The sequence below is a fragment of the Littorina saxatilis genome, linkage group LG3 (assembly GCF_037325665.1).
Source record: "Littorina saxatilis isolate snail1 linkage group LG3, US_GU_Lsax_2.0, whole genome shotgun sequence".
Lineage (NCBI taxonomy): Eukaryota > Metazoa > Mollusca > Gastropoda > Littorinimorpha > Littorinidae > Littorina > Littorina saxatilis.
Window position 1 is genome coordinate 66433178 of NC_090247.1, and position 12500 is coordinate 66445677.

At 43.2% G+C, this 12500-nt stretch overlaps 1 protein-coding gene across 1 annotated transcript in view; it reads left to right on the top strand.

Annotated features, from left to right (window-relative positions):
* LOC138963026 (uncharacterized) overlaps positions 1–12500 on the top strand; it is a 116472-nt gene that overhangs the window by 69651 nt on the left and 34321 nt on the right. The window contains exon 3 of the mRNA XM_070335000.1: positions 1–21. This exon is cut by the window's left edge and continues 78 nt beyond it. Within this exon, the coding sequence (XP_070191101.1) occupies positions 1–21 (21 nt within the window). The remainder of the gene's footprint in view (positions 22–12500) is intronic.

Consider the following 12500-nt stretch of genomic DNA (forward strand, 5'->3'; position numbering starts at 1 on the left):
GAACTGGATGTACAGGATGCGGTAAGTGTATTTATTCACACACGCATGAACGCACGCATGCATACGCACAAACGCACACACACGCCGCTCGCTCGCACGCACGCACGAACGCATGCACGCACATACACACACACGCACGTACGCACGGACGAACGCATGCACGCACGCACACACATACATACACACACACACACACACACACACACACATCCTTTAACGCTTTTGAACGCATGAACTTCAACTTAGGCTTACGCGCGTGTTTACGCACAAATACACATGCATACAGACGGACACTTAGAGAAAGAGACACGCTGGTACATGTAATCAGAGCTTGGTATTTTCGTCGACGAACTGTTAATCGTTTAGTCGTCATTGACAGACAGGGTTTAGGATCATACTTTGTTTAATGAATAAAATAAATTTCACATTCAGTGCTTCTAGCTTGACTGTTTGTCTTTGTCTGTCTGTTTGTCTCTGTCTGTCTGTCAGTCTATCTGTCTGTCTGTCTGTCTATCTGTCTGTCTCTCTGTCTCTCTCTGTTTGTCTCTCTCTCCGACTCTCTCTCTCTTTCTATCTCTCTCTCCCTCTCTCTTTTTCTCTGTATATCTCTCTCTCTGTCTCTGTCTCTCCCTTTCTCTCTCTCTCTCTCTCTCTCTGTTTGTCTCTCTCTCTCCGACTCTCTCTCTCTCTCTTTCTATCTATCTCTCTTTCTATCTATCTCTCTCCCTCTCTCTTTTTCTCTGTATATCTCTCTCTGTCTCTGTCTCTCCCTTTCTCTCTGTCTCTCCCTCTCCCTCTCTCTCTCTCTCTCTCTCTCTCTCTCTCTCTCTCTCTCTCTCTCTCTCTCTCTCTCTCTCTCTCTCTCTCTCTCTCTCTCTCTCTCAGAGATCATCGGAGCCTTACAGTTATACACCAGCCTTTCTGTCTTGTGATTATTCACCGTAAAATCATTTCCGGTCTTAATTGACGATACTTTGCGTTTACCAAGGCCATACAGGTTACTGACACCGTGCATAATTTGAAAGGAATTGGACACACTTAAAACGCACCCTTTCAAGTAGTACCCGGTAGATTTGATTCTGTTCTAGACTTACGGCCGAACTGACACAAACTTGTCCTTCCGTTTGACAGCCGTGAAAAAAATCTGTCTGTCGTTGTATGTTACGTTACTCGTAAAAAACAGGTGACCACATTGAAAGTGATTGAAGTTTTCGTTGTAAAAACATCCAGGGGGTATGTGTGTAGAATCGGTCTTTTGTGTGTACTGAATTGAATGGTATTGATGTCTGATATACATTTCAAACGGAGGATCTTCGGGGTTGGAGGTTGGAGGAGGAAGAGAGAGAGAGAGAGAGAGAGAGAGAGAGAGACAGAGACAGAGACAGAGACAGAGACAGAGACAGAGAGAGAGACACAGAGAGAGAGAGACTGAGAGAGATTGTGTGTGTGTGCGTGCGTGTTCTTCTTCTTCTTCGTACGACGAACATGGACGTTCTTTCCAGGTCCTCCAGTGCTCCCCACATTTTGGTCCTCAGATCTGTTGGGTTAGGCCATGTCTGGATCCGCAGTTGGTGGAGGAGGGGACATGCTTGGAGAACATGTTCTGGAGTCTGATCTCCCTCTCCACAGTCACATGTGGCAGACTCTGCTACACCTATCCTCCTTAGGTGTGCTTTGAGGCAGCAGTGTCCGTGCGTGCGTGTGAAAGACGGGGGCACAGACAGAGGTACTGAGAGAGAGGGAGGGACGGAGAGAGAGAAAACGATACAGGGAGGGAAAGAGAGAAAGAGAGAGGGGGCGGAGAAAGAGGGAGGGAGAGGGGCGAGAAAGAGGGAGAAAGAGGGATAGAGAGAGAGATAGACAGAGATAGACAGAGTAAGAGGGGAGAGAGGGGAGGGGGGAGATGAGACAAGTAAGGTGAGGTGTGTGGAGGTGTCAAGGAATATTAGAGAGGACGTAAGGACCGGTTAGAGAGACATGCGCCCATTCCCGTATACACACTCACGCAACCGCAGACAAACCATTCGAAATTTCACATATATCTTCGCTGTCCATTACATTTCTTTTCACCAAATACCATAACATCGTAATCGTGACATATTTACCACACATTTAAAGATCGAAATCAACAGTCCAACGGCAAACACATAATGTACAAGTCTTGCAAATCAGTCGGACGCGAACACCTGAAATTCCTTTGGATCGAAACTCGAATCCTCTCTCTCTCTCTCTCTCTCTCTCTCTCTCTCTCTCTCTCTCTCTCTCTCTCTCTCTCTCTCTCTCTCTCTCTCTCTCTCTCTCTCTCTCTCTCTCTCTCTCTCTCTCTCTCTCTCTCTCTCTCTCTCTCTCTCTCTCTCTCTCTCTCTCTCTCTCTCTCTCCTCTCTCTCTCTCTCTCTCTCTCTCTCTCTCTCTCTCTCTCTCTCTCTCTCTCTCTCTCTCTCTCTCTCTCTCTCTCTCTCTCTCTCTCTCCTCTCTCTCTCTCTCTCTCTCTCTCTCTCTCTCTCTCTCTCTCCTCTCTCTCTCTCTCTCTCTCTCTCTCTCTCTCTCTCTCTCTCTCTCTCTCTCTCTCTCTCTCTCTCTCTCTCTCTCTCTCTCTCTCTCTCTCTCTCTCTCTCCCTCCCCTCCCTCCCCTCCCTCCCTCCCTCCCTCCCTCCCTCCCTCCCTCCCTCCCTCCCTCTCTCCCTCTCCCTCTCTCTCTCTCCGCAAGACTTGTTATCACCCGTGATTTGATTAGCGTGACTAATAGTGACGGACGATCGTGACCGGGACAGTTTCACGGCAGTTAGTGTCAACTGTGATGACCAAGGGCTCGCACAATGACTGACCATTGTCTTGCAAATCGCCTCCCTGATTAGAGAGAGAAAGGTAGGAGGGGGGAGGGGGGGGGGGTAAAGTGAAAGGAAGGGATTGACAGTTGAACATGTAGATGGCTGACCGTGTTGGTTATTTCCTCATTTCACTTCCAGTTGTTGGGGTTTTTTTTTCCTTTCTTTCTTTTGTTTTCTTTCGTTCTTTCTTTGTCTCTTTCTTTCTTTCTATTTAGGCAGATTTATTTATTATGTTAACAAACGCCGTGATTTACTTCCTAAGGTGTAACAGAATGATTTATTTTGCTTCATGTCTCTCTGTTTTGTTGATGTGGTTGAGTGCATTGCGTAGCTGCTAGTGTTTAAACAACTATGTCCTTTGATGTATGTTGTAGTTGAGGATGTATTTGATGAGGCACCAGCCATCCCCTGTACATACCCATTGTGCGTGTGTGTGTGTGTGTGTGGGTGTGGGGGTGTGTTTGTGTATGTGTGTGTGCGTGTGTGTGCATGTGTGTGTGTGTGTGCGTGTGTGTGTGTGTTTGTGTTTGTGAGAGGAGTGAAAGTCAGAGTGTGTATGTGTGTGAGAGTGGGTGAGAGAGAGAGAGAGAGAGAGAGAGAGAGAGAGAGAGAGAGAGAGAGAGAGAGAGAGAGAGAGAGAGAGAGAGAGAGAGTCATGTTTGATATATGTACTGGTTGTAACGGGTCAGTTGGCCTAAACAATAAACTTTCTGAGTTCTGTGTTCTTTCTTTCTTTCTTACAAGAACTGAAATGGGGCTGTACCAGAGCGTTCTACGAAACCCGCAGTTTGTCACAAATACTTTGCTACTCCTTTTGTCAATTAATGACACGGTAAGATATTCTTCGGAGATGATGTGCCAAGGTAATGGGGGGGGGGGGGGGTCCCCTTGACTTGGAGGATAGGACCTTCAGGTGTGTGTGCGGGGGGGGGGGGGGGGGCGATGATGGTGTGCAAGATGGTGGGGCGCGGGACTGCGGGGGGAGGGGGGAAGGGGGGTAGTTTGATTCTCAAACTGACCGGCAAAACGTGACGATTCTTCTTGACCCATTGATGGACGCTCACGCTTCGGCTTGGTGCGAAGTGTTTGATCTCCTCTGCCTGATAACGATAACGCTAAGCTGGCTGGGAGGAGTGTTATCGACCTTATGCAACTTTGAGTTCTTGGCCTGGCTCCGGCGTGTCGCTTTCAAAAAAGGTGATACATTTTCGAGGGTGGTGTACCTGAAATTTGAGGGCCCCAAAGGGGAGGGTATCATCACGATCACGGGAAGGGAAATTTTAGCTTTCACGATCACAGTTACCTTGATTTTTGTTTTCACGATCACAAACACCTTGACGAATAGAGGATCATAGAGTGATACAGCTGTGAAAAATGTTCGTTGAAAATAAAATGCTTTGCAATAATGCCCATCACGATCACGAAAACAAATGACGATCACGATCACGAGACTTGATTTTTTTTGTCATCACGGATCACGGGCAAAGTCCCATCACGATCACAGAAATGGAAATTTCGGCAATCACGGTCACAGAAAGGTCAAAAAACGCCAATCACGATCACGATATTAAACCCTTTGGGGCCCTCAAATTTGGAGATCGCGTTGTTTTGTCGGTGATGGTATGCGGGAAAAGTGGAACGGATTCTTTTTTCTGAGGTTTTGGTGAATGAATGCGTGGAGAAATCCCAAACCAGATAGATGGCTAACGTTGCAGTTGCTAGTTTTTTTTTTAATTCATATTCATGGAGTGTATGCAGGCCTGAAAGTGGCGAGTATGTTACTCGCCATGGCGAGTAGAAACATGTAAATGGCGAGTAGAAATGTTAATCTACACGCCAAATGCGAGTAAAGTTGCTGAAACAAATGGTTGGTTTGGCGAGTAAAAATACTAACATTTGCTCTCTGGCTAGTAAATTATGGGAAGCACTAGCCAAAGACCAGTGCCCCATTTCGTGGACTTTCAGCGCTGGTATGACCTATACTCTAAATTGAACACCGTAATGCTTACCATGTTTGCAACTTTTGCTAGTAGAATTATGTACTATTTCACACTGTGTTCAAATCTGGTTACAGAACTGTGTTCAAATCTGGTTACAAAACTGTGTTCAAATCTGGTTACAGAACTGTGTTCAAATCTGGTTACAGAACTGTGTTCAAATCTGGTTACAGAACTGTGTTCAAATCTGGTTACAGAACTGTGTTCAAATCTGGTTACAGAACTGTGTTCAAATCTGGTTACAGAACTGTGTTCAAATCTGGTTACAAAACTGTGTTCAAATCTGGTTACAAAACTGTGTTCAAATCTGGTTACAAAACTGTGTTCAAATCTGGTTACAGAACTGTGTTCAAATCTGGTTACAAAACTGTGTTCAAATCTGGTTACAGAACTGTGTTCAAATCTGGTTACAGAACTGTGTTCAAATCTGGTTACAGAACTGTGTTCAAATCTGGTTACAAAACTGTGTTCAAATCTGGTTACAGAACTGTGTTCAAATCTGGTTACAGAACTGTGTTCAAATCTGGTTACAAAACTGTGTTCAAATCTGGTTACAGAACTGTGTTCAAATCTGGTTACAGAACTGTGTTCAAATCTGGTTACAAAACTGTGTTCAAATCTGGTTACAGAACTGTGTTCAAATCTGGTTACAGAACTGTGTTCAAATCTGGTTACAGAACTGTGTTCAAATCTGATTACAGAACTGTGTTCAAATCTGGTTACAAAACTGTGTTCAAATCTGGTTACAGAACTGTGTTCAAATCTGGTTACAGAACTGTGTTCAAATCTGGTTACAGAACTGTGTTCAAATCTGGTTACAGAACTGTGTTCAAATCTGGTTACAGAACTGTGTTCAAATCTGGTTACAAAACTGTGTTCAAATCTGGTTACAGAACTGTGTTCAAATCTGGTTACAAAACTGTGTTCAAATCTGGTTACAGAACTGTGTTCAAATCTGGTTACAAAACTGTGTTCAAATCTGGTTACAGAACTGTGTTCAAATCTGGTTACAAAACTGTGTTCAAAAGTAGAACACCTCAGTCTAGGGCGAAGAAGTATTTCCTCACTATAATTTCGTTTTTATAGTCTTTTTCGATTTTAAACTGTGTAACGTTTTACATTTACGCGTTTGAAATATGATACAATGTTGCTGAGCTGTCTCTCGATTGTCATACCTTTCCGCGTCCTAACTTTCTGGGTTGTTCCCAATAATCACATTCTGTTGAGTTTTACAATTTAAATGAAGAGTAATTTTTGATAACAAAATCTTTCGGAGGACAGAATTGTTTGTGAGGCAAATGTTCATTTTGAAAAGACACCAGCGCGGGAATGGTTATACTAATTTTAAAAGAATCACTTGCGACTTCTCGTAACACGCGTTTCCTCGGCAGATTTTCACTGAACACGTTCACTGTACAGAGCCGTCGAGTTTACATACCTTGAAGTGGCTTATGCAAAGAAAGGAAAGAGATTAACGCTTCCAGTCCCATCAATCACTTTCACCCACTGTTCGATGTGTTACTCAACCCGCTTGAGTGCTCGTTCTAGTCTAGGCTTTATGGCAAACACGGTATTAATGGATAAACAACAATCGATGGAAAGCTACTTTGGATAAATACGTTTGGCCTGTTTTCTTTGCCTTCGCATTTCGGGGTTTGTAGAAAGTGTGCCACTGAGACTTAACTAGATTGAAAATAATCATTTTGAGTGTGCTGTTTAATCGCCGTTTATTTAATTTCAAGGTAGCGATTTGAGCTGTGTTCATGTTTGCGGTATTAGTCATTCCCCCTTTCTTTTCTTTTTTTAATCTTTAAACATAAGTTTATTTCAACAAAGGTTACAATCATGACATGTATACAAAGTTCACAGAAACAGCAACAAGCATTCCCCCTTTCAAATGTCTTCGTAAGTAATCTATTTGAACCTGCCTATGCATGCGTGTATTGTTGTGTTATTGGGTTATTTTTTTCGTACTTTTGGCTGTGTGTATTTGTTTATTTGTGTGGGTTTATTTTTGTATGCCAGATTAAGGTGAAGAATAGATCGTATTGTCAGTAGCCCTTGTTGGTGCTGACACACTTGTTGTTTAGTTTCAAAACTCATGTACGACACTTAGGGTATACCCGTTCAAATTTAAAACCTTTGAAACAAAATATGTCCGTTTTGAGCTTGAAACATCAATTCCTCTCTCTGTTGACCCCACGTTGACATCATCGCTTTAAGAAGGTAGTGAGATATTTAAAACACACAGACATAACTGCTGAAAAGAAGTAGTGACACTTTTCAAGCTTCGTATTTTCCCTTCAAAGATTTTCATGCACTCATTTTAACACCCCCGTATCACAGTATTCGGGGGTATATAGGGTTCACTCTGGGTTTTTTTTGCCTGTTTGTTTGTCAGTGTGTTTGTTTTTCCGCACTTAGATCTCTGGTTTCTTTCTTTTTTTCTACGAATTAACAGAAATCTGTTGGGAAAAGGTGTCGTTTTCCGCGTCTAATGCGTCAAGCCTTGAGAGGTTTTGCACGAGGGTACGGTGAACTGGCCGCAAGGGGGTTTAACCACAGGAGGTAAAGCCGGAAGGATTAGACCTGACGTTGCCGCATAATCCCACTCTGCGGCACACAGACACTGTTTGAGGATTGTTTGGGTCACCTAATGGGGACAGTGTGCACAAGTGCAAAACGCATATGTATAAGTTACAGCTCCGTCCATCCATGGTATCGCCTGATATTTTGTCGAGACTGGGTCAATGAATATGATGACGTCACTCGAGGCTCTGCCGAGAGTGACGTCATTATATTCTTTCACCCCGTCGAGACAAAATATCACGCGATACTATGCATGGACGGAACTGTAACGTATATATGGCATGACCAAAGAAAAGAGAATTTGTCATGGGATGTGGCAACAAATCATTGGAAATTCACCATGGGCAATCAACCCAAGCCTAGAAGTTGTAGAACTATATTTTGTTTCAGTCTTGGCAAGGCCAGTTTTGTCCAGTTCCCGAAAAGACATAATGAATTCATTCACCCTGCCGAGACGGAAAAAACAACAATTCCATGGATGAAAACGTATAAGCTTATATCCCGTGACGCATCAAAGCTAACTTTTGTTTTGTAATGTCTTCACAACGTACAGATAACTTATAACGACATAATCGCCTTCACAAGACAGGAAAAACGCACACTTTGTTTTTCGTCTGCTACAAATCTAGTCTTGTTGGTTGACGGAGAGAATAAAGCTTCAAGCGTACCTTCATCAACAGGAATAAATGCTCAATCCGCTGTCAGTTCGCAACTGAACCTTGTTTTTTTCTTTAACTTTTTGGTTAACATTGAAACGGCAATCCAAAAGAGTGTTTCAGCTGTTTCAAGACACAGGCTTAGCTCCTTCTTTTGAGTTGCTTTTCAGTCTAAAATGACACCGGAAGCGAACAAATTGTCGCGTATACTGTCGTCACAAAAAAACGTCATGACAAAGTTACACGCAAAGCGAAAGAGACTTTGACGTCATTTACTTTTGTTTGGAATTTTCCGCCTGTTCCTAGCTGAAGACCTGACGTGAGTAAGCTTACCCTTTGCAGCTGTGAAATAATCAGTCTTGTGTCTCGGTCGTGTAGGTACAGAGTTTGCTTCTGCAATCATTGTGTTCGTGTTGATGACGGCTTCATAAGATTTCCATGTTCTTGTTTCTGCGGCTGCGCAAGTTATTTTGCCTAGGTCATGGCCGAATTTTAGGCCTACGGAGAAATATCGCTGGATATTTTCTCCCCAGATTAACAGAGACAAAGAAGGGAAGTCATGCTGTATATATAAATACAGCATGACTTCCCTTCTTTGTCTCTGTTAATGTAGGGAGAAAATATCCAGCGATATTTCTCCGTAGGCCTAAAGTTCGGCCATGACCTAGGCAAAATAACTTGCGCAGCCGCAGAAACAAGAAAATGGAAATCTTATGAAGCCGTCATCAACACGAACACAATGATTGCAGAAGCAAACTCTGTACCTACACGACCGAGACACAAGACTAATCATTTCACAGCTGCAAAGGGTAAGCTTACTCACGTCAGGTCTTCACTGACAAGCTAGGAACAGACGGAAAATTTCAAACAAAAGTAAATGACGTCAAAGTCTCTTTCGCTTTGCGTGTAACTTTGTCATGACGTCTTTTTGTGACGACAGTATACGCGACAATTTGTTCGCTTCCGGTGTCATTTTATACTGAAAAGAAACTCAAAAGAAGGAGCTAAGCCTGTGTCTTGAAACAGCTGAAACACTCTTTTGGATTGCCGTTTCAATGTTAACCAAAAAGTTAAAGAAAAAAACAAGGTTCAGTTGCGAACTGACAGCGGATTGAGCATTTATTCCTGTTGATGAAGATACGATTGAAGCTTTATTCTCTCCGTCAACCAACAAGACTAGATTTGTAGCAGACGAAAAACAAAGTGTGCGTTTTTCCTGTCTTGTGAAGGCGATTATGTCGTTATAAGTTATCTGTACGTTGTAATGACATTTCAAAACAAAATCTAGCTTTGATGCGTCACGGGATAATAAGCTTATACGTTTTCATCCATGGAATTGTTTTTTTCGTCTCGGCAGGGTGAATGAATTCATGATGTCTTTTCCGGAACTGGACAAAACTGGCCTTGCCAAGACTGAAACAAAATATAGTTCTACAACTTCTAGGCTTGGGTTGATTGCCCATGGTGAATTTCTAATGATTTGTTTCCACATCCCATGACAAATTATCTTTACTTTGGTCATGCCATATATACGTTACAGCTCTGTCCATCCATGGTATCGCGTGATATTTTGTCTTGACGGGGTGAAAGAATATAATGACGTCACTCTCGGCAGAGCCTCGAGTGACGTCATCATATTCATTGACCCAGTCTCGACAAAATATCAGGCGATACCATGGATGGACGGAGCTGTAACTTATACTTATACAGCATGACTTCCCTTCTTTGTCTCTAGGGAGAAAATATCCAGCGATATTTCTCCGTAGGCCTAAAGTTCGGCCATGACCTAGGCAAAATAACTTGCGCAGCCGCAGAAACAAGAAAATGGAAATCTTATGAAGCCGTCATCAACACGAACACAATGATTGCAGAAGCAAACTCTGTACCTACACGACCGAGACACAAGACTGATTATTTCACAGCTGCAAAAGGGTAAGCTTACTCACGTCAGGTCTTCACTGACAAGCTAGGAACAGGCGGAAAATTCCAAACAAAAGTAAATGACGTCAAAGTCTCTTTCGCTTTGCGTGTAACTTTGTCATGACGTCTTTTTGTGACGAAAGTATACGCGACAATTTGTTCGCTTCCGGTGTCATTTTAGACTGAAAAGCAACTCAAAAGAAGGAGCTAAGCCTCTGTCTTGAAACAGCTGAAACACTCTTTTGGATTGCCGTTTCAATGTTAACCAAAAAGTTAAAGAAAAAAACAAGGTTCAGTTGCGAACTGACAGCGGATTGAGCATTTATTCCTGTTGATGAAGGTATGATTGAAGCTTTATTCTCTCCTATTAAACAATGGCGACTGCATGTGAGAGGGAACAATAAAGAGACCAAAAAGCAATGTACTCACGTTAAAATGACGAACACGGAACGAATAACGGCGACGTTTCGACCTAAGGGTCTTCTTCAGGCACAAAAACACAAAAGTACACACACAAAAAAGAAGAAGAAAGACGATAGAACAAATAAAGAGGAGAACAACTGACAAAACAACTGCACTGCACAAACCGACAAATGACAAAGACAGAGAAGCAAGGGAAGCTACTCGAGGAGAATGAAAAGCGGCAGTTTTGAGGTCTGTAGACCAAACAAAATGTGTGTGGGGGGGGGGGGGGTGCGTGAAAGGGAACGAAAGAGGAGACTCGCGTACCCGTGCGGACACACACACACACACACACACACACACATACACACAAGGTGGAACAGCGGGGGGAAGGTTGAGATGAATGAATTAACGGCGAATGTTAATTCCATCGGGGCAGGTAGTGCCAAGGGATGATATGATGTGGGACTCCCTGAGTTTGCGCTCGAAGGAGTCGCCACGTACTTGCCACAGAGCCATGACTCTGACATGATCAAGTGAGTGACCAGCGGCGGTGAAGTGAAGGGATACTGGCCTATTGCGGGAATGACGGATGTCAGCCAGATGCTCGGAGAAACGCACCTCAAGGGTGCGCGCGGTTTCTCCGATATAAATCTGGCGACAAGAGAGGCAGACGATCGCATAGACAACGTTGTGACTTTGACAGTCAAACGTTCTCTTGACCGTGAAGGAGCCACTTTATTTGTTATCCTCTTTATTTGTTCTATCGTCTTTCTTCTTCTTTTTTGTGTGTGTACTTTTGTGTTTTTGTGCCTGAAGAAGACCCTTAGGTCGAAACGTCGCCGTTATTCGTTCCGTGTTCGTCATTTTAACGTGAGTACATTGCTTTTTGGTCTCTTTTTTATTCTCTCCGTCAACCAACAAGACTAGATTTGTAGCAGACGAAAAACAAAGTGTGCGTTTTTCCTGTCTTGTGAAGGCGATTATGTCGTTATAAGTTATCTGTACGTTGTAATGACATTTCAAAACAAAATTTAGCTTTGATGCGTCACGGGATAATAAGCTTATACGTTTTTATCCGTGGAATTGTTTTTTTCGTCTCGGCAGGGTGAATGAATTCATTATGTCTTTTCCGGAACTGGACAAAACTGGCCTTGCCAAGACTGAAACAAAATATAGTTCTACAACTTCTAGGCTTGGGTTGATTGCCCATGGTGAATTTCCAATGATTTGTTGCCACATCCCATGACAAATTCTCTTTACTTTGGTCATGCCATATATACGTTACAGTTCCGTCCATCCATGGTATCGCGTGATATTTTGTCTCGACGGGGTGAAAGAATATAATGACGTCACTCTCGGCAGAGCCTCGAGTGACGTCATCATATTCATTGACCCAGTCTCGACAAAATATCAGGCGATACCATGGATGGACGGAGCTGTAACTTATACATATGCACGCCCGCGCAGGCTCATACACACACACACACACACACCAACACGCATACACACATACCCGCCCGCACATACACACACACACACACACACACACACATATATATATATATATATAAACACACATACACACACACGGCACACTCACGTACGTACCCACACACACACACACACACAAACAAGGGGGAGGGGGAAGGATCATCGCTGTGGTTTTGTTTGCAAAGGGTCACATGGGGGTTGAGATTCAAACGTTGCGGGTGGTAGGTTGACTGGAAAGAGGGTGGGAGGAGAGGGTTGAGGGGATAAGGGGGTGGGGTGTTTCAGGTAGATGTTCTCTACATATGGGTCATTGTGATCGATCGGTTCAGTTCAAGGTTTGTGTGTTCGTTTGAAGTACTTCTAATTTTTCTCTGACTCTATTTATCTATCTCCGTCTCAGTCATATGTCTGTATGATTCTTGTTTTAGTTAGCTTTATAATGGTTTGGTTAGGCCTAAAAAAAAATAGGTGTGGTTACGGTAACCCGACCTACCCTATTTTTAGGGGCCGACCCCATAACTTTTTATTACATTTGTCAAAAAAAATTTTAAAAAACCACAAGAAAACGAGTGCAGAAAACGCAATGAAAGCGAATTCGCCCGAGTCGCACACT